At 46.4% G+C, this 22,101-nt stretch overlaps 1 protein-coding gene across 1 annotated transcript in view; it reads left to right on the forward strand.

Moving 5' to 3' along the window:
• Window positions 1-22,101, forward strand: part of Gadl1 (glutamate decarboxylase like 1) — a 167,366-nt gene that overhangs the window by 29,332 nt on the left and 115,933 nt on the right. Inside the window, exons 2-6 of the mRNA XM_051202041.1 lie at window positions 2,943-3,112; window positions 9,330-9,456; window positions 12,074-12,164; window positions 15,966-16,072; window positions 16,789-16,904. Of these exons, the coding sequence (XP_051057998.1) occupies window positions 2,943-3,112; window positions 9,330-9,456; window positions 12,074-12,164; window positions 15,966-16,072; window positions 16,789-16,904 (611 nt within the window). The remainder of the gene's footprint in view (window positions 1-2,942; window positions 3,113-9,329; window positions 9,457-12,073; window positions 12,165-15,965; window positions 16,073-16,788; window positions 16,905-22,101) is intronic.

Below are 22,101 nucleotides of genomic sequence, written 5' to 3' on the forward strand. Positions count from 1 at the left end.
ATGTGGGTTTCCAGGTTGACCGAGCCACCAGTCATGTGTCCAGCTATATAGTCTGAGCCCGTTCAGGTCCTGTCTTTAAGCTGGGCTTGACCTGCACTTGTGAAAGGTTGGAGGCACAGTAGACAGAGCAGTACAAACCTTTCCGCCAGGCATTTAATCAGCATCGTTCCTGGGAGATGGGCTGTGAGGGTAGGAAGGGGCTCTTGGGGACAGCACGGTGCTTCTGATGAGAAGTTCTTTAAACCAAGTCTTCTGATGTAAAATGCAGGTGAATGAAGATGTGTTTGCATGTTCCCTTCTTCCTTGAGAATGGCGGGGGCTGGAGGCTGCAGAGATGGCTGGGTGTTTAAGAGCAGCTGTTGCTCTTGCAGAGGATCTGGATTCTCTCCTCGGCACCACATGGGAGCTCACAACCATTTGTAACTCCAGGTCCAGGGGACCTCACACCCTCTCCTGGCTTCCTTGGTCACTGCACGCACAGGCATACATGCAAGCAAAATACCCATATGCACAAAATAAAGACAAATAATTCTTAGGGGTGATGCACACCTTTAACCCCAGCATTTGGGAGGCAGAGACAGGCAGATCTCTGTGACAGGAGACCTACAGAGCTAGTTCTGGGACAGCCAGGGCTACACAGAGAAACCCTGTCTCAAACAACAAAAGAACAACTGTCGGGGGGAAATGGTTACATTTAATAAGTGATAATGATGGAGTGCTCATGCGATAGACATAAAGTTCTCCAACCTCCTCTTCTCCCTCCCCCCCCCCCCGTTCTTTCCTTCTGTGATGACTAGTTCTATGTAAGTCATTGGAAAGGAGGGAGCCTTGACTGAGATAATAGCGCCTTAAGAACAGGCTGTAGGCTAGACTGTAAGGCATTTTCATAATTAGCGGTTAATGTGGAGGGGCCCAGTCCATTGTGGGTGGTTCTATCCCTGGACTAGTGGTCCTGAATTCTGTAAGAAAGAAGGTTAAGCAAGCCATGGGGAGCAGGCCAGTAAGCATCCATCGCCCCTCTTTGGCTTCTGCATCAGCTCCTGCCTCCAAATTCCTGCCCTGCTTGAGTTCCTGCTCTGACTTCCTTAGCTGATGAACAGTGATAAGGAAGTTTAAGCCAAAGAAACCCTTTCCTCCCCAGGTTGCTTTTGACATGGTATTTCATCATGGCAATAGTAACCTTAAAGCTCCTTCTCCCCTCCCTCCTTCCCTCCTCCCTCCCTCCCTTCCCCTCCCTCCTTCCCTCCCTTCCTTCTCCCTCCCTCCTTCCTTCCCTCCCTCTCTCCTATTCTTCTTTCTTTTCTTCTTCCCTCAATACATAATCTCATTTTGTAGCCCTGACTGGTTGGGAACTCATGAATTAGCCTAGGCTGGTCTCGAATTCCTGGAAATCCCCTGCCTCGGTTTCCCAAGTGCACGAAACACCGTGCCTAGCTTACACCACTCATTTCACCAGTGTTTGATAATGAGTTTTGGGAGGTGAGTCCGATGAGCCACAGGACATTCCCTCGGCCCCATGGCACTCCCACATAGAGAGCAAAACACTCTTGGAAAGAAAAGGGAGTTTCTTCCCCAAAGACTTTAACAGCCCAGGATGCGCCTTCCCTGGGAGAGGATGGGGGCACTTCCATTTAGAGGAGCATGCTGATGGAGTCTGTCCTTGATGGAGGTGGCGGCTAGCTCAGCGAGCCTGGCTGGCTCTCTGCCTTTGAACACTTCACTATTTCCTTTCTTCAAGATGCCTGGGTGACCCTTCAGGCCTCGTCTCTTATTCAGAGACATCAAAAATGAGATGGGTTTTGTAAAATCCTATTTGGTATTCCAATTTCAAAGCGCATTCTTGCTTTCTTGGGAAAACAATGCATGTGGCTCAGTGCTTTCTTCTTTAGTCCTGCACAGCTTTGCTGCCCAGGGCCAAGGGTGCTGAGTTGACAGAGGAAGGGAGGTGGAGGCTTGTGCCCCTGCTACATGATTTCCCTGCTGAGTGGAGCAGGCTCTGAAAGGTTGAACAAATGTATACATGTCTTACATGTTAAGGGATGAGGGCTGGGTACACAGCGTGGTTGGCTGAATGGTTGTCATGGCATGCACAGAGCCCTGGCTTCCATCTCTCACCAGCATCAACCAGTTGTGGTGGCATGCATGTCCAGTCTCAGTATTGGAAGGTGGAGGCAGGAGGATCAGTAATTCAAAGTTACCTTCAGCTACATAGCAAGTCTGAGGCCAGCCTGGGCTGCCTGAGAGCTGTCTCAAAACAAGCAAGCAAGCAAACAGTCAAAACCCCAGAGGAGGCTTACAGCACAGAATTAATTCTAGGTGGGGGGTTGAAGCACCGTTTCCCCCCTCTCTCTCCAAATGACCAACTTCCTCTTTACTCTGCTGTGGTGGGAGCAGGGGCACATCTAAGGAAGGGACAATCATGTGTACCCCGTGGGGATGTAACTAAGTATCTCCCTGCCTTAAAGAGCTGGTGCTCTGTTAGGCATCCCTCTGCTACAGACAGCATTGTATTTGAACTTCTCCATTCAGCATGGACACTGCACACAGGGGCATCGTTTTGGAGCCAGGCTGGACATAGTCCAGACGGACTATGGACCAACACAGCCCAGTGTGAAGGATCACACACCGTCAGATGACTTCACATAGCCTGTTTGGCATGAGCTTTGGGGAACGTGCGGATGTGAGCCACTGTGAGCATTGACACCCCACAGGGTACCTCCATCTGTGAAAAGAAGACACACACGACAGGGAAGGCTGACAGCATTGGGGAGGGGCAATCTAGGAAGGGCAAGAGGTCTGAGTGGGATATGCTCAGCATTCAAAGCAGACACATGGAGGAGCTTAAAACAAACACGCAAACCAAAGCCATTTGTTCTGTTTTGTTTCTTGGTCTGTGTCTCGTGGTGTGAGCTCTCAAGTCCATTCTGTTTGTGCCCTCCTAGGAGATACTGCCCAGAAGGAGATGACTCCTAGTAAGAGCCCTGTCCTTGTGGATGGGGTTGTACTCAATGGACCTCAGACTGATGTGAAAGTGGGAGAAAACTTTGTTGAAGAAGCCTGTAGGCTGGTGATGGAAGAGGTGGTTTTGAAAGCTACGGATGTCCGTGAAAAGGTAAAGGGAAAATACACAGGAAGTCCCGGGAACAGGGGCTGGGGGACAGCTCACTGGGGAAGGCACTTACTGTGCAAGGGCGAGGACCTGAGTTTGGAAGCCCAGAGCCCAAGGGAAGACAGGCACCATGGCATACATCTGAAGTCCTAGTGTTTCCGCAGGAAGGTGGGAGGTAGAAACACAGAAGCCCCAGCGCATCCAGGCTGGGGTTGCTGAGACCCCCATCTCCAACAGGGATGAAGATGAGGATGGACATTTGAAGTCCTAGTTCACACACACACACACACACACACACACACACACACACACACACACACACACACACGAGGGAGGGGGTTAAACCCCAGGTGTGTTTCCTATATTTGTATGATTGAATATAAAGGGGGTGCACACACTTTCATCTCTCTGGGTCTTTGTCTCGGGGGCTGTCACAGGTGTGGCCACTCCTCTTCCTGACCTCTGAGTCACATCAGCTATCTGGACAGGCTGTCTCTCCCTGTTGGGTCTTACTTGTTGGGAGACTGGACAAACACCCCAGGGCTTGCCGAGCAAGGTCAGGAAACACAGGAGGAAGCCCCGCCCTGTCTGATGCCTGGATTATAGGACTCTGCCTCCACAACATGCCCTCTCTTTCCTAGAGCATCTCTTTGTCTCACTGTGGAAGTCATGTGAGATGCTGCAGGGACTATGAAAACTAAAGACTATTTACCGGTTAATCTCTCAGACCTTTCCCAAGCCCACACTAGAGGTCATGGCTTGTGAAATCCGACTCCTGTGTGCTGCCCATTGTGGTCTAGGATTAAAATACAGGCTCAACTTTGGTCTCAGGTAAAGCTTAGACTTGCCATCAGTGCCATCCACTCTAGGGAGTAGGTACTGGGTGCTGAGTACCACCCTCAGGCCCTGGCCATCCACTCTAGGACATAGATACCAGGTAGTGAGTACCATCCTCAGGCCCTGGCCATCCACTCTAGGACATAGATACCAGGTAGTGAGTACCACCCTCAGGCCCTGGCCATCCACTCTAGGACATAGATACCAGGTAGTGAGTACCATCCTCAGGCCCTGGCCATCCACTCTAGGGAGTAGGTACTGAGCACTAAGTACCACCCTCAGGCCCGGGCCGCAAGTACTGCAGATTTGATCCCTTTGTGATAGGATTGGGAGTTAACTCATTTCACAAGAGCTTACCACATTTCAAGATCTAAATTGGATCCGCATACAAAGGCTGGATGTGGTGCATGATCTTGATACCAGCAGGTGGAGGTTGAAACAGTTAAATCTCTGGGACTCACTGGCCAGCCACCCAAGCCTACTTGGGAAAGCTCTAGGCCAATGATAAACTCTGTCTCAAAAAATAAATGACAAAAAATTAAAAAAAATAGATGAGGTCTACTAGGGAATGACAGGTTGTTCTCTGGTCTTTACTCACTTAAGCAAACATGTGAGTGTACAGCTACACACATGTATTGTCTCAAGGACCACACACAGACACACACAGAGACACAAACAAACATAGACACACAGACCTACATACATACATACATACACACCCCCCACACAAACACACACCCACAAGATTATTACATGAGCCCTAAACAGCAGACATGTCATTATTCCTAGTTTAGAAAGTGAGGCACATGGAGTCATGTATCTCAACCATATTACATATTAGTACATGTATCACATGCTAGTACATGTCAATTGGGGCTAAATCCAGGTGGAAGGGCTCTAGTGTCCATGTTCCTGACTTCGCCACACATCCCAGGAACCTCTAACAACTGCTAAATTGCCTTTTATCATCCCAATCACTTCTCCTGTTGGAATTGAATTAGCAACAAGTGAACACATAGGAGAGATTTCCCCAATTATATTAGCAGCAAATAAGTGTCATTTATAGCTGAATTTGAAGGTGAGGGTATTTGTTCTGAAATGTTGGTCACTAATTACAAAACTAATAGACTCTATTGTCATGATCTCTGAATGTGGACAGAATAGCCATGCAGGACAAAATTGATTATGGCAGCTTTTATCTGTCCGTGTATTTATAATTTAATATCAGACTTCTCTGAATTTCTCTGAATTACTTAGAATCTTTTTTTTTTTTTTTTTTTTTTTTTTTTTTGCTTAGGAACAAGCTTTGTTTTTATTATTTCTAAATAATATAACTAGTTAAAATATAACTATTCTTTGTGAACTTCATACGTGTATAGAATGTTTTTTAAAAATTTATTTTTTTAACGGTATGTGCGTGTATAAAGTGTTTGCCTACGTGTACAAATGCACATGCACCGGAAGGGTGTGACAGATCCCTGCAGCTGAAGTTATGTAGTGTGAACTACTGTGTGGGTGCTAGAAATCAAATCCCGATCATCTAGAGGAGGAGCTGGTGCTCCTAAGCATGGAGTCCTCTTCAAGATACTCTGATCATTTCCACCCTTGCTAGTCCCTCTAGCTCCTCTCAGAATGCCCCCCCCCCAGAATCATGCCATCACCGTCCTCCACTTCCTCCTCCCTCCTTCATTTTCGTTCAGAACCCAGTTCCTCTAGTTTGTGTTATGCTCACGCTTCTGTGTGTAGGGCTGGCCATCACTGGGATGCAGGCAGCCTATCAGGATGCCCACCCTTGGAGAGGACAGGGCCTCTTCCATATGTGTCAACTGCCAGCATTTCCTCAGCTAGAGGTCCAGTCTCAAGAGCCCTCCCCAACCTCTACTGGAATTTTGACTGATTGTTTTTTTTTTTTTTTTTTTTTTTGTCTTGGTTTGTTTTGGGGTTTTTGTTTGTTTTTTGGATATATATATATATATATATATATATATATATATATATATATATATATATGATCTATGTAGCCCAGGCTAGCTTCAATTTGTTCTCTCTTCCCTCAACCTCTTTAGAACTAGAATTATAGGTGTGAGTTACTATGTCTGGCTAGGTTTGTACTTTTTTAAAGCTAGGCTTTTTTTTTTTTTTAAATTCAGTAATTAAATATTAACTGAACGCTAGCTACTTGAAAAGCATTAAATTGAGCCCTTGAGGAAATAAAGAAACATAAGACAAAGGCCCAGTTTCAAACTGAATTTACAATCCAACTGGAAGGGTGTATTTTCATTCGTAAAGAGATTGGGGGGGGCTCCCTGTGAGAGTGTAGGGAATATTGTGAGTCTGGGGCAGACCTCACAAGAGATCACAGAGGAATTGACCCATTGGGGTAGAGTGTAAAGGTTAAAGTAGTTTAGGAAGGCGGAGAGAAATTGCTGGGAGGCTTCTGTGACCAAGGACAGTGTTAAAAAACAAAAAAACAAAAAAACAAAAAAACAAAAAACAAAACAAAAAAACCCTGGAAAACACACTGCAAAGGGGCAAAATACGATTAGAGCAAGGGATTTCCTCTTGTGGAAGAGACTGGAAAGGAGATCTGACAGAAAATTAGGTGGGGGTGGGGTGCAGGACTCCTAATGAAGGGACTCAGAGGTCCAGCTAAAGAATCCCAGGTGACTGATGTGGTGGATACGAAAGCTCTCTGTGCATTTGGGGTGAGAACAAGCTAGCTGGGATTGGGACCAGCAAATGAAGCTACCCTTACCGAGAACCATCAGGACACCATTAAGATGACCTGCGATGGCATGCCACATTCTCAGTGACATCAGTTAGATGTTCATTCTCAGCCACGTTTTAGAAATGGGCGCCGAAGAAGCATATATTCAATAAAGCACACTCAGTTTGCTTTGTACAGCATGACAATATGTAACATGTAATCTCAGTACTTGGGAGCTGGAGGATCAGGAGTTCTAGGCCATCCTCATCCACACAAGTTCAAGGACAGCTTGGACTGTGAGAGATCCTGTCTCCAAAAGGTGGCGGCGAGGTGGCAGGGAGAGGTTGGTGAGGAGAACCCGGTGATGGGTGGTAGTGAGGTCAGGGAGGGCTTGCGGTGCAAGCGTGAGGGACCCAAGTTCCGTCCAAGGATCTGTATTTTAAAATAGGACATGGAAGCTCACGCTTGTACTCAGAGCACTGGCAAGGCAGCGATGGGGGCTGCCTGGAGCCCTTTCCCAGACAATCTAGTCTAGTTAGCAAGTTCCAGGCCAGCAAGACACCTTACCTTGGGGGTGGGGGACGGCTCCTAAGGAATGACCCAAGGTTGTAGAGTTCTGAATTCACATGTGCATAAGTGTACTGTCCCAAACACTCACTCACACACACACACACACACACACACAGATCCAGGTCAATTCCACACTCCCCCGTTTCCCTTGTGTTCCCTATAGTCAGCCCATCCCAGCCCCTCTAGCTCCTGCCAACCTTTGCTCCTGCTGACTCTACAGCTCCTGGGCCCAGGAGATCACACAGATGGATTTCTGTCATAGCATCTTCTGAGACAGTTTTCCCTCATCAAAGTTCCCCTGAGACTCATGTGTGTAGCTGTGTGCGCCCGTGGCCATCCCTGTGGGTGGCCTCTGGCATGCCTGACTCACCTCTGTCTGCCAGGGAGGCACTATGTCATTTCCCACCTCTCACACAGCTTGCTAGTTCCTCTTGCTTCCTCTGCTTCCACCCTCTGGCTTCTCACGAGCTTGTATTCCCTGGTCTCTCGGCTTCTCTTCCCCTCCACCACCAAGATTTTTAAAAAGGTGTCTGCAGTCCCTCCCTCGGCTCCTTCCTCCTACCTCTCCACTCCACAGATCTCTCCCCCACCCCCGCTCTAGTCACACACGAGTGCCAACAACACCTCTGTGGGGTGAATTCCATGAGGGCTGCGGTGGTCTTTAATTTGGCCTCATTTCGCAGCAGACCCTTCTTTTAAAGCTCTTTCTTCTTGGCTTGGGCCCCACTGTGCTATCCTAGAAGGTCTGCCTTCTTCTCTTATCAGCATCCCCCAAGTCAGAGGTCATCCATGCTGTTCCTTAAGTGCCAGTGTGCCAGGATCCCTGTAGCTTCTTTCTGAGCTGGGAGCATCTGTCCCCTGTTATGTTATCACAGCAAGCCTAGAATTTTGTCCCTGATCCTTCCCAGGAGTTTTGTGAAGCCCACCTTGAACTAGTTTTATCAATCTGTGTACTCATACAAATGTCCCCATTGAGCATGCTAGAGTGAACATACTTAAGCCTCATCCTTCACATCTTTTCCCAAACACACCCTTTAACCCCATCACCACCATCAGACTAGTGTCCTGGCTGTGAAGCAGTGATGGCAAGCTCCATGGATCAACCAGCCAATGGCTCTGCCCCTGTGGAGGCTTCGTAGGGCATAACAGATGAGTGACTATCTTGGTGATACTTGCTACAGGAAATGGGAGCATGGGAGATGTTGGGGAGGGTGATAGTGACCGGGTCATGGGCAGGTGTGAATGCTAAGAGACAAAACTGTCATTGAGAAATAATTGGAACATTCCAGCAAAGACACAAAAAGCGAGGGAGTTCGCTACAAAGAGAAGTAGGTGCGAGAGACACATCCTAGGCAAAGGATGGCATGTGTGGAGACCCCAGCATTGTGTGCAAACCTGGTGTGCCCAAGGAAGAAGGAGGCGAGCAACCCGGGAGGTAGGAGTGCCAGAGAAGACAAGCAAGCAGAGGAGCTGCCCAAGCTAGGGTGGCTTTGTGTCTTCATAACTAGTTCCACTTTGACGGGGTGCAGCTCATTGGTAGAGCATTTGCTGGCATAATTACTTCTACTTTGACCTTGATGACAACGGTGAGTAGGTGAAGGTGTTGGCACAGAAATATATAGCAATGGTTGAGGGAGAGAGCCGCACTCTGGACGCTGGGCTGTGGGGAAGGAAGAGAGTGAGCTCAGGGAATAGTCAGTGTCCAGCTTACCTTGCCGGCTGCCTTTTTCTTTCTTCTGAATATGCTGTAGTCACAGCATGCTTCCATGGCGTCCTAGAGACACTGCAGACTGTCTGACCTCCCATTCCATGTCATTTCAACCTGGAGCACTCTGTGACTCATCCCTACCCTCAGCCTGTTCTCACATGTGTCACCAGCCTGATGATGGTTCTCCTAGGAGATCTGACCGGCCCTCTCTGGTGCCAGCTGGATCCACGTTGCTCTCACAGCTCCCTTCATGGTGGCCTGCATCTGCAGCAGGATTGTATCCCCATGTTTTCTGGTTCTCTGGAGCTACCTGGGGCCAGGGTCCTGGCTCCTCCGATATCCCCATCCTGAGCGCTTCTGGGAACTCAGTTAACTATGAGCTGTCACTCAATCTCCAGGTGTGTGAGTGGCAGCCCCCTGAGCAACTGAGGCAGCTCCTTGATCTGGAGATGAGGGACACAGGAGAGCCACAGGACAAGCTGCTGAAACTCTGCCAAGATGTCATCCACTTCAGCGTCAAAACCAGTAAGGCCTTGTCATGTCCATGACCTATCCCTGATGTTAGTAAAAACCATGGTGCCAGTGTCTAAGAAACAAGAAACCTGGGTCAGAAGAATGGTGGCTCTGATGTAAATGTCTACTTGGGTCCCTCTAATCCCTAATTCAGATTTGTTTTCAAGGCCAAAGAACTGACAGGACACCTATTAATGTCAGAGCCCTGCAAACACCAACCCTCCCTTGTCAATCTCCATCCTCCATTTGTAACCAAGATTATGTAGTAGTGCCTATGAATAGTTATTAAACTGGCAAGTTATTGTGATTATATGACTATGTTATAGAATGCTAATATTCCCCCCTGTGGCCCAGAGTATGCAAAAAGAAAGAGGAGAAAGAGGAAAAGAAAAGTTCAAAAATAGATTTATTTAGATGTTAGTTTACTCAAGGAAACTGCTAATTACCAACACCTTTACTCAAATCTGGCAGAATCAAAATAAAAAGTAAGAATCCTTTAGGCAGAGATCAGACAAATAAGATGGTTGTGGACATAGTTCTTTTGGTAGAGTGCTTGCTTGCCCAGCATTGCATACACCAGGCATGGTGGCACACACACCAGCACTCATACTGAAGCGGGAAGATCAGAAGTTCAATGTCATCCTCAGCTACGTAGTGAGTTCAAGGCCAGCCTGGGCTGCTTGAGACTCAAGTCTCAAAAGCTAAAAGAAAAGTAATAGTAAAAGAAAATGCAGTAAATGTTAGGTTTGGTGTGGTTTTCACATGGATACCACTACTATTGTGGCTTTCAGGAAACAGTGATATTTTGTTGGTAGCCTGATTGTTACCATAGGACAAATGAAGAATTTTCAAAGTGGGGAGGGATGGGGAGACGACCACAGATTTTCTAAATTATGCACATCTTCCTGTGCTGAGAAGGTAATCCAGTGTCTTACTCTCCATAGGCATTATGCTCTGTGAATTCTGACATTGGACTAAATTTAGTGAAAAGAACGCCATAAAATCCTGCCTAAAAATAATTGGATTAAGTTCCCTTGGGAAAGCCTGGTGCATATATCTAAAACTCAGTTAGAATTTCCTAAGCAGGGATGCCTACTCCGTTATTACAGCTCCTGTCAGAAGTCTAGAGTGACATTTAGTGCAGTAGATTGTTTTCAGTTTGCTATGTATTTTCCATAATGTTACCATGGAAATCAATCATAAATTAACACAGAACTTTAAAAAATCCCATTAAAATTACTTGTAGCGATGTCTCTGCCGGATCAGAGGGAGTTTTCCATGCTTTCATTGAAGAGAAATTTGCTTTGATTTTGGGTTTTCTTTATTGAACCCATGGCTGGAAGGGGAGGGGAGGGGACCCACATTAAATTCTACAACCAAACCAGTTTCCCACACATTCCGAATGAGAAAGGACCTCTGCCTTTGTGCTTCTTGTCACGCTGTGTTTCTTATGCCTAAGAATATCAAGTCAGTTAGCCTGGAGAGGGTGTGAATATTCACACTTGGAAAGCTGGGGACTTTTATGGGACCTTTTAAACAACACGAAGAGGGATGGGGAAAGAGGGAGGAGGGAGGGAGGGAGGGAGGGAGAGGGAGGGAGAGGACGGGGGAAGAGAAAGACCAGGCAGGACGTCCTTACTTCATGATGGAGTTTTAAAGGTGATGGCGCTTGAAGTAGGTTGAATTCTGAAGTGTCTGAACTGAGTGGTGAGTCACAGCCGGTGCCCCATCTGCTTCATGCCAGACAAGCTGTGCAGCGGGAGGAGCAGAAAGGCCACTCCTGCACTGTCACTGTAGGCGACAGCGGAGGCTGTGGCACTTGGAGGGGCCATGCTAAGACCTGTTTCTCAAGGGCTTGGGTGGGCATAGATGGCAGAAGAGAATAGAAGTTCTCCACCTCTCACTTTTACTGAGAAACCTTGTCTTGGAGAAGCATTTCATGGGTGGGGAGATGGCGCCTCTGAGAACATGCTTGCCAAGCAAGCACGGGACAGGAGTTCAGCCGTCCTGGATCCCATGTTAAAAAGCCAGGTCGGCCTTTTCACACCTGTCATCCCAGCTGTGGGAGACAGAGGCGGATGGATCAGGTGGCCCCACCTGGCAGCCAGTCTAAGTGGACAGCTTGAATGAGAGATCCCATCTTAAAACTAAGGTGGAAAACAACTAAGAGAGACACCTGCCACCAGCCTCTGACCTGTATAAGCACACACACACACACACACACACACACACACACACACACACACACACGCATGAATATGTACACAAATGCACATGCAGGAAAGGAGCTTCAACACTTGTGCTTGTGTATGTGCGGAGTATTTTAAAGATTGAAATGCAATTACATCTAACACAGTGCACACATATGACTCAGCTTCTAGCAGAGCAGACTCAGACCATTTCTAGAACTAAGAGGCCCCTGGGTCCATGCCCAGTTGAAAAGCCCCTTCTTGATGTGCCAAAAACCTTCCTTCTATTCTACTGGAGTCTACGCTGCTTCTGAAAGGCCTTCGGGTATTCGGGTAGAAGCACACTGTGCTGACTTTATGTGACTAGCTGTTCTCCTAGTCTGAAGGAACGATTGGCGCTTCGTTTCTGTGCAAGTGAATATTTTGTTTTCCATTTACAGACCACCCAAGATTTTTCAACCAGTTGTATGCTGGCCTTGACTACTACTCCTTGGCGGCCCGGATTATAACAGAAGCACTGAACCCAAGCGTGTAAGTGCCGGGTGACTGGAGGTCAGAGATGGGTGTTAATTCTGTGATTTCACTCTAATGATTCGTTTGACAAAGTCTAACCATTAGCGATGTCCCAGTCCTAGGACCCCAAGCTGTATTGGAGAGGTGTTTTTGACAGGTGGAGGTGTGAGATAATGCCAGACATACCCATCAATCAAACAGAGGAGTAACCTGGCTAAACAACTCCACTAACTCCTGCATAAGAAGCCACGTCTAGGCTACATATTAGAGATAAAAACAAACCTTGGGCCGAGGAGATGGCTCATTTGGGAAAGTGCTCGCCTCACAAACATGAAAGCCCCCAGAACCCAAGAATGATGCTGATATATGCTTGTAATTTCAGCTCTGGGATGCAGACACAGGAGGATCCCCGAGGCTACTGGCTAGCCAGACTAGCCTACTTGGTGAACATTAGACCAGTAGGAGATCTTGCCTCAAACAACAAGGAGATGGCTCCTCAGGAACCATGCCTGAGGTTGCCATCTGATTTACACACACACACACACACACACACACACACACACACACACACACACACACTTTAGATGCTGTCCTTAGAAATGATAAAGTCTGATGAAAGAAAGATACACACTAAATGGCCTTAATGTGGGTGAATGTAAAATTCAAATTCATACTTGAGAGATAGGTGTGTTGTATTATAAACACAACTGGAGGAATATTTCCCGGTTAGTGCCAGGAAAGTCTCTGAGGGAAGGATGGGTAAGAGTTAACCCCGTGGAATTGAGAGGGACACGTTCCAAGTGGTGGGAACAGCATGTGTGAAGGCCCTGTGGTGGGAGGCAGCATGCCACTCTATGTTGAAAGGTCAGTGTGGGTGACAGGGATTATAGCGGAAGACAAGGCCAAAGAGACCAAGAGAGGAAACATGTTGAGCACTTAAAACATGCCCATGAATCACTACACATGCATAGGAAGCCCTTGAAAAGTTTGGTGACATTTGCTGTCCAAAAATAATTTTGCTGAGGGATGGGGAGATGACTCAGTGGGTAATGGTGAGAACCTGAGTTCAGAATCTCTGAATTCACGTAACAGCCAGATGTGGTAACACAAATGTCTGGAACCCAGCACACCCGTGGGCAATGGAAGGCAGGGACAAGACAATCTCCAGAATCTCCTGCGAGAGTCAGCCTGGCTTAAGCTGGGGTGTCTCAAAGTGCCATGTGATACACACACACACACACACACACACACACACACACACACACACACGAACATACATACACATGTACATGAACGCACTAAAGTACCAGAGTAGACTAGATGGGATGAATTAAGAAGATATTTGCTTTGCCAAATGAGAGATGGCGGCAGTTAGATTCTGACTGAAGTAGAAGTGGGAAGAATAGGGGAAACAGGTTTGGAAGACAGCGCATAAATGCAGGGCTCCATCATCGCAGTGCTCGGTAGGTAGACAAGCATGAGGACCTGAGTTTGAGCCTCCGGACCCGCTTGTAACCTCAGCCCTGAGAAGCAGAGGGGGCCAAATCCCTTGCACTTGCGTGACCAGCCAGCATAGCCATATTGGCAAGCTCAGGTCCCTGTGAGAGACCCTGGCCCCAAAACCACCTTTGGCCTCCTCAAGCATGTGCACACATGCACATGCGTATCTGCACACACAGGGGCATTCATATACACGTGTACACACACTTAGAAGATAATGTGTAAAGGGGTGGATAAGTGTCGGGTATTGGAAATGAGGCCTAGAGAGAGATTTTTAGCTAATGCTAATGCCCAAGCTTCCTTTGTGTCTGGGTCTGTGGCCGTGCTGTCGGATGGTACAAAACACTGGAAGAGAACACCAGTTTTCAGCAGAGTAGTGGATGAGGCAAATATCAAAATTTCCATTTCTGTCGTGGGCCTTACAAGTTGCGATGGCCTTGAGATAGTCAACCACACTGAGAGATCTGTGGGTGTGGAGCTCTGAATGGATTTTTAAAAGGCATTACTGTGAAAGAGACTGGGGGGAAGAGTGGCCAAATAGTGGGCATGGATGAGATTCAGCAAGCTAGTGATTCCCACTTGGAATTAACGGGAGGACCCTTGGAGTCCAAGCAGACTAAAGAAATGCACACGCCGTGAGGGTTTAATGGCTTCAGTGAGCAGCCAGAGTGGAAAACCACGTCATAAGGACAAAACAGAGTGAGGACAGAACAGCACTCAGGACCTTGGGAGCAAAACTTGAAGATGACTAGCCTTTAACCTTTAACGGTGAGGAGGGAGATTGCCAGTCATGACGGGGGCAGGGAGGGGAAGTCAAGAGTATCGGTATAGAAGCCATGGGAGAGCGCGTGTCCAGGACAGTGTGGTATCGACTAGATAACCAAGGTGAGGGCCAGTCACTGACACAGATGTCAGGGATGGAGTCATGGACATGACGTGCCTCCACAGAGGGCAGACATAGGCCCTGAGTTCCGGGGTTGGTCGACCAAGTAGACCAAGGTTGTCAGAAAGGACAACCAGATCTGTCCGAGCAGCGTTGTATGACTCCTTACTTGAGTTACTTAGTCTGTCGCAGGTCTGTGATGTGTCACAGTGCTGCCCTACTGGACCATCCACTCACAGTGTGCCCACTCTACCCCCCCCCTTCTGCATGTCCATTCCCAAGGCAGAGCTGACCTAATTTTCAGTAATAGGTTTACAATGAATTGAGTGATTATTTTATCTGTATTTCAGCTCCCCATAAATATATACAGCCTTTCACACTTTCTGTGTGTGTAAACTGGTTTCACACCACGGTTGGAAATTCAACTCATGCCTAAGAGAGTGCTTGGCATACAGGCAGACACTCCAGATGTTAAAATACTGTTATCAAAAAAAAAATTCTAGAACTAGAAATTTAAACATATCAGCTCAGGCTATATATTAGAGTACACATTTATTCAGATATAATTTAATTTAGTCACCTAATTATGAAGGACAGTGGGGATATTTAGCCACTCAGTTATTTGGAGAGATGATACTTCCACATTACATAGCCAGGCACTGTAGCCGATGAAGTCTGGGCTACTGGTACTCTGGGTAGAGTTCAAAGGGCAGGTGTGTATTAAGCACATGGGATCAACATGAGAGCTTGGGGGAAGGGCATGTTGCAAGGGCAAGAATACAAGTCAGACTGCCATTCAGGCTTAGTGACAGTTCCCACTGATCCAAGAGAAATTGCCACAAGGACCAGACATCAAGGCTGGATGCCTCAGGGAGTGTGGCTGTAAGGTTAACCTAAGAAGGTCACCATAGCAAGGCTCTCTGATGATAGTACCTCTGCCTAAAGCAGGAAATCAGGACAGCAAAACCATCACACAATGAGAGAGTCCCATAGAACACTTTCTGCCTGTGCAGATATAGCTAATATGACAGAGACCCCATGTAGAGACAATGTGCTCAGGTAATGGCCCAGAAAACATGGTCACCAAGACAACAGCTTCTCTTTAGTTAGTATCTACAGGCATCATACCAAGGATCCAAACTAAGAAATGACCATCTCCCATGGCTGATACGCAGATGATACCCTGCCCTCTTCTCCCCTCCTGGAATTGAAGGTTCCTGAAGTAGCTGGCAGATGACCACCAGCTATGGACAGTTAACCGTGTCTAACAGTGTCACCAATGGGGACTTCTCCAAGTCCAAGAGATAGATCTGCAAAGACTCCCTCTACTTGGCAGCCATTGGGTTTCACGGAACTCTCTGTGCATTTCTCTTGGGACCCCAAAGGGATGCTCTGACTCTAGTCATAGAAGTGAAGTGTTTTTTATGTCTGTCTAGTTATACGTATGAGGTGTCCCCAGTGTTTCTGTTAGTGGAAGAGGCGGTTCTGAAGAAAATGATTGAATGTGTTGGCTGGAAAGAAGGGGATGGAATATTTAACCCAGGTGAGTACCACTGGTGATCTCCATCACTCTTCCACTCGGAGCATCTAAGCATCTTTTCAGTTGAGGAACCTCTGCTTGCAGACATGCACATGACCAAAACGTTGGTTTACCGTGGAGCTGACACCTTTCCATAGTGTGATTGAAATCTGCATAAATGCTAAGTCATGATATGCAGACTTAACAGATGTACAATTTAGGACTTACGTGTCTAGCGCAGAAGAATGCCTCAGCTGTTGGGGGCTTACAAAGATGCCTCTAAGTCCTTTATATTGTTCAGGCAATATTTCTTCAGAAGCTTTCTAGACCAGCTTGGTTTCATCTACACTGTCTTTCTAGGGTTGGAGACAAGCATGCATTTCCATTTCAGTTTCACCAATGAGGTTCAGAGGGGGACAGACGGAGTGTTATAAACAGCATACCTTCAGATGCTCCTCCTGAGTTCAGGGTCAAAGGTTGAAAGTTTTAGTTTGAAAAAAAAAAAAGTCCTCAGTCAAAAGGGTAGACCCAAATTTCCCACTTTTCTGAGATAAAACGTTCAGAAATTGTAGACATCCAGCAGAGTATAAATGGGACATTTGGGGTGTTTGGGTTCCTCTCACAGTGAGGTTTTGTTAGACTAGGGTAGTCCTAGCTATCCAATGCTTCCCAGTCTATTTGCTTCTTTGGATGTTAAGACCTCATGCTGTAAATTTGACATTTAAATTTTGTCTTTGCAGGTGGCTCAGTGTCCAATATGTGTGCAATGAATTTAGCTAGATACAGATATTACCCTGATGTTAAGGAGAAGGGCCTGTCTGGTTTGCCAAGATTAATCCTTTTCACATCGGCAGAGGTAAAGCATCATTTTTAATGATGGATACATTTGTTCCTCTTGAGAATGTGTTAGTCAAGAGGGTCCATTTGCCTGAGGTTTCCTGTTGTGACTTTTGTTCTATCTGCTGGTGATTGATATGCCTACATATGATGTATCATTTTATTTCAAAGGAAAATCAAATTATTCTGGTTTTGTGACACCCCCACCCTCCCAACCCCTGGTCATCAGTTTTGGTGCAGCGACTTCCCTGAAAATTTGTAGTCTGATGACAGGGTGCCTACACCCAGTGAATACACATCTACCATAACTCTTAGACCTGAGACTCAGGGGACATCATGGAAGGGTAGTGGAAAGCATGTAAAAGCCAGAGGATCAATATATCTGCCATAGACCGTGTCTCCTACATTTAACAGTGAGCTGCGCCCATGATCAAGTGTCTTGCTTTGTTAGAACTCCAATCAGGACTGGCATCAGATGCGTTCTCTACTCACAACACCTTGTTAAATTGTTTTGATTGAGTAGTGTAAGGGATTTTTATCTTTATTTTCAAGGTAGAGAGGAAGGCAGGGGTTTTCAGTAACCACTGTTGTCATTCATGCATACCACAACCGCACACACACACAGTCACAGGCACACACACACACAATCACAGACACACACACAATCACATGCACAAACACACAATCACATGCACAAACACACAATCACATGCACAAACACACAATCACATGCACAAACACACAATCACATGCACAAACACACAATCACATGCACAAACACACAATCACAGGCACACACACAATCACATGCACAAACACACAATCACATGCATACACACAGTCATAGGCACACACACAATCACAGGCACACACACAATCACAGGCACACACACAATCACATGCACAAACACAATCATAGGCACACACACAATCACATGCACAAACACACAATCACGCAATCACAGGCACACACACACAATCACAGGCACACACACAATCACATGCACAAACACACAATCACATGCACAAACACACAATCACATGCACAAACACACAATCACAGGCACACACACAATCACAGGCACACACACAATCACATGCACAAACACACAATCACATGCACAAACACACAATCACAGGCACAAACACACAATCACACAATCACAGGCACACACACACAATCACAGGCACAAACACAATCACAGGCACACACACAATCACATGCACAAACACACAATCACGCAATCACAGACACACAATCACACAATCACAGGCACACACACAATCTCATGTACACACACAGGTAAACATACAGTGATATACACACATACAATCCTGGTTCACCAGAGTCCTTCCATCTTATTCCTCTGTACCCTGAAGTACAAGCTAAGGGTGTAGCTGAGTGTATGGATGCTGAGCAAGACCGCCAGATTTAATTCCAGTCTTCAAGAGAAAATAGAAGAAAACAAAACAAAGTAAAAACCAACAGAAAAATGAAGTAAAAGCTGAACATTGTCTCTGACTTCCAGTTGGGTTTTCCTGGGCATTCATTTCTTCCTTTCTTTCTTCCTTCCTTCCTTCCTTCCTTCCTTCCTTCCTTCCTTTCTCTTTCTTTTCTAAGAGAAAAACTTTACTTTTGCAAGAGTTTATGTATTGAGGGGTCCTCCCCATTGAGAACCCTAGCCAAGTGTTGTGCTAGGTCTGTGCTGACAGGAGAGCAGAAGCCAGGGCATCAGGCCCCTTTGAGCACTCACCTAGGTAGTACTTTGCTGTCGGGATCTTACCTTGGGCACTGTGGTCCCCCATAAGCTGTGTCTTCTGTAGGCAGAGGAGGATATCTGTAAGTGTGAAAATACTTATGCACCTGGGATTAGTGCTGCAGCCCAGTCTATTTCAGACTTAGGGACCCAAGTCGTTGGCGAGACAGTGCTGCCCTTACGGTACCACTCCATCTCCTGGGCAGGCTGATGAAAACTTGTCCCTGCCTGTTGCATGTCTTTCTGCACTTTCTATCTGCTCTTGGTTTAACATGTCTTCACTAGAGTCTTTTGCCGGAGGAGATACCCACAAAAGGGAAGAAGTTTGATGGAGGCTGCGAGTAAAGATGGGGATGGGGATGCCCAGTAGTCCAGGTGAAGGGGCTGAGAAGGTACCGGATCCTCAAGTTGTTATGAAGCCAGAACTAAATGATTTTTCCAGCCTCCCAGGGGGCAGGGGGTGGCTGGCATGCTGGCAGAAATTATGTCCAGAAAACCAAAGAGTAGGCTGTGAACATCATCATTGCTTGCTTTTAGGAGTTTAGTTTACCGGCACTCGGGGCCCACAGTTCCTCCATGGTCCCACCAACTCTGCATCCCTATCTTGCACCTTGGATTGCAGAGTGCATACATCTAGCATAGAAGATGTTTCTGCATACTCCCATTTATGCCTGCAATTCGCCTCTTGCTATTTACCAGCAAGATCATCCCAGGATACTCCTGAGCTGGCTAGATCCACAGTATCCTTTCCAGTGCTGAAAGGAGACCAGAGGAGAGGAGATGTTTGGAGAGAAGTAATAAAATTTTACATTTGTGACTTGGTTGGTACTACACTGTGAGTGTCTTGAGTACAGAGTGATGATGGGGTTTGAAGCGGGGTTGCCAGCAGAGCAGATTAGTTTTAGAATCAACACCAAACAGAGTTCACTGTCTGGCACAAGATGAGGGTCAAAAAAAAACTTTAACTTCCAGGCAGTGACCTGTACCTGTTCCTCCTAAGCATGGCTGCCGCTAGGGAAGAAAGTTTGAGGTGTAGGATGCTTTGTCTCAGGGCTGGTCCTCCTTCAGCCTGGCACCTTAGCGCTTCCCCGGTGATCTATTCTTCCTGAGGGATATGTGAACCCACAGCCACCTACTCTGGGGCACAAATGACACAGCAAATAAACAATGCCACATAGCCTAGCTGGGGAACCAGTGAACATACTGGGGTTACTTAAAGGAGTGGTGGATAGGGTATTGCATGCAGGAACATGAGAGCCACAAAGTCAGTGGCATCCTGAAAAGCCAGTCCAGCATGGACTGAATCCCCAATGCTGGCGGTCAGCTGACTCAGCTACCTGAAGAATCTCTTCTTCTCCTGGCCACAGTGCTCTTATCACTTTGAAGGGGGACCTCATGAGTCTCCTAAGTTTCAGGAGCTCTCTGAGTCTTGTTGGTTTTCCTCACTTCCTGAATCTTCTGGGAATGTTTTCATTCAGAGGAAATAGCTGCATACACCCACCCTGAGCTGGAATGGGATGGATCCCAGGCCTTCCCAAAAAGGAAAACGAAGGCCCCTTAAGATGTAGTATAGATCATGAAGATGAAGGCCATCCATCTTAGCTGACCCTGGCATCATTAGGAATGCAACTTATTTGTATGATCCTGGAGAAATCTCCAGAGTATTTCTCCTCTCCCTCCCTGGAAGAATAACACTGATAAACTCTGATCTCCTTACCTGAAAATTTGAGCATCAAATTAGTCAGCACTAGACCCATTGTATTCTGGACACAGCACACTCCAAGGTGAAATCTGCAATTCGTCATGAAAGCCAAGATCACAGGGAAAACATCCAAGGTCATAGAGGAAGCATCCTTGCAAGAACCAGAAAGTGAAACGAGCTTTGGGGCTGACTTTCATGTTGCCACTCGTTTGTTGCTTCATCTTCATGGAAACTGGTACCCACTGGGGTGGATATGCCTTCCATAGATTTACAAAGCCTATCGGGGTTTTAGAATGCCCGATTTATCTTTGTTAGTAATGGAAAGCAATCACTCTTTTCTTCAAAATGCACTTACTACTTCCCAGGTTAAGCCATCTAGGTTTTCTATTCCCCATCAACTAGTCAGAATATTGAAGATTCCCTAATCTGTTTCCACATTCAAGGCCCTTCTTCTCCAAAACTCTCAGATGTTTGTCTGGCTTTCATTTGGTTGGCAGAACTTAGAAAATATCCTGTTCTCTGCATTTGAGGGTGATACCCGGCTGTTCCTGGTCCTGATGTCCTGGGCGTTAGCTCCATGACCTTTGTTCTGACTCTGAGTGTAGATTTTTGCTCAGCAGCACATTGGCTGGAGACAGCATGCTGCTTCTCATGGGGAGAGGGCTGTGATTTTTTTCCTTACAGTCAGACGTCACTGGGGGCAGGCTAGAATTTATCATTAGGAAATCAATAGCTGTTCGGCTGGCAGAGCCTACATCTCTGATGAGAAATAATTCACCTTGACTGTGTCACGTTAGTTACGGCAGGCGGCAGGCATGCTACCTCCAGCCAGCACAGGCTGCTGTAGCCAGTAGACATTAATTACATTTTTTATGTACATTATTGCCGTCCGATATGCGTATGTTCTGTGACACCCTGAAATAAATGCATCCTGTGGGCACTTGGGATGTGTCCTGCTTGATATTTGGACATTAATTATTTAGGATGGTCTCATTTTTCCTGATGGTGCGACTTCTGCATTTTATTCTTGCAGGCTTTAAAAAAGGAACCTCCTATTTGACAAAAGGAGGAAAAAAATTGCCACATTTGAGGGAATATATCAAGGGACGTGTGAAGGCATGACTATTCTTTCAATGCATTCATCCCTACAAATTAAAGTTACTTTTTTTTTTTTCAATAATGTTCCTTATTGCCTTTGTTTTTTTTTTTTTTTTTTTTTTTTTTTTTTTTTCTGGCATAAAAAGAAAGTGAATTGACCACCTGCCTGCCTTTCTACACAAAGAAGAGCATTTTCAATGTTTGAGTGCTAATTATGTTGTATCTTTGAGTGGTAAGAGTGAAAGCTTAACCTTCTCCAGTCTTGCTGGTGTTTGTCAACAAGAAATAGGCTACACCTGTCAGCACCAACTACTGATCTCATTGCGGCCATACTGTAGAACAATCATTACCTTTATTCACCTGTCATGTTGGTTCATGTAATGTTAGCCTTATTCCTATAGGTCCAATTTCAGCCTTTCCCTCCATGTTATAAAATTGGTCAAATGTCTGAACTCTGTTTACAACCCATCATTCTCCCCCATAGGAAATAATTAAACCCTCTCTTGTCACTTTTGAGGTAGCATCTTGTCTCTCCTCAGAGGGTTTCTAGTTAGCAGTAGACTGGATTCTAAGCTTCCACGATCTCACCCATACGAGTGGCGTCAATAGAGACTTTCTTAATCTGACAGATGCCCAGAGCCTCCAGTGACCACGTCTGT

Source organism: Phodopus roborovskii, unplaced genomic scaffold, assembly GCF_943737965.1.
Source record: "Phodopus roborovskii unplaced genomic scaffold, PHOROB, whole genome shotgun sequence".
Taxonomy (NCBI): domain Eukaryota; kingdom Metazoa; phylum Chordata; class Mammalia; order Rodentia; family Cricetidae; genus Phodopus; species Phodopus roborovskii.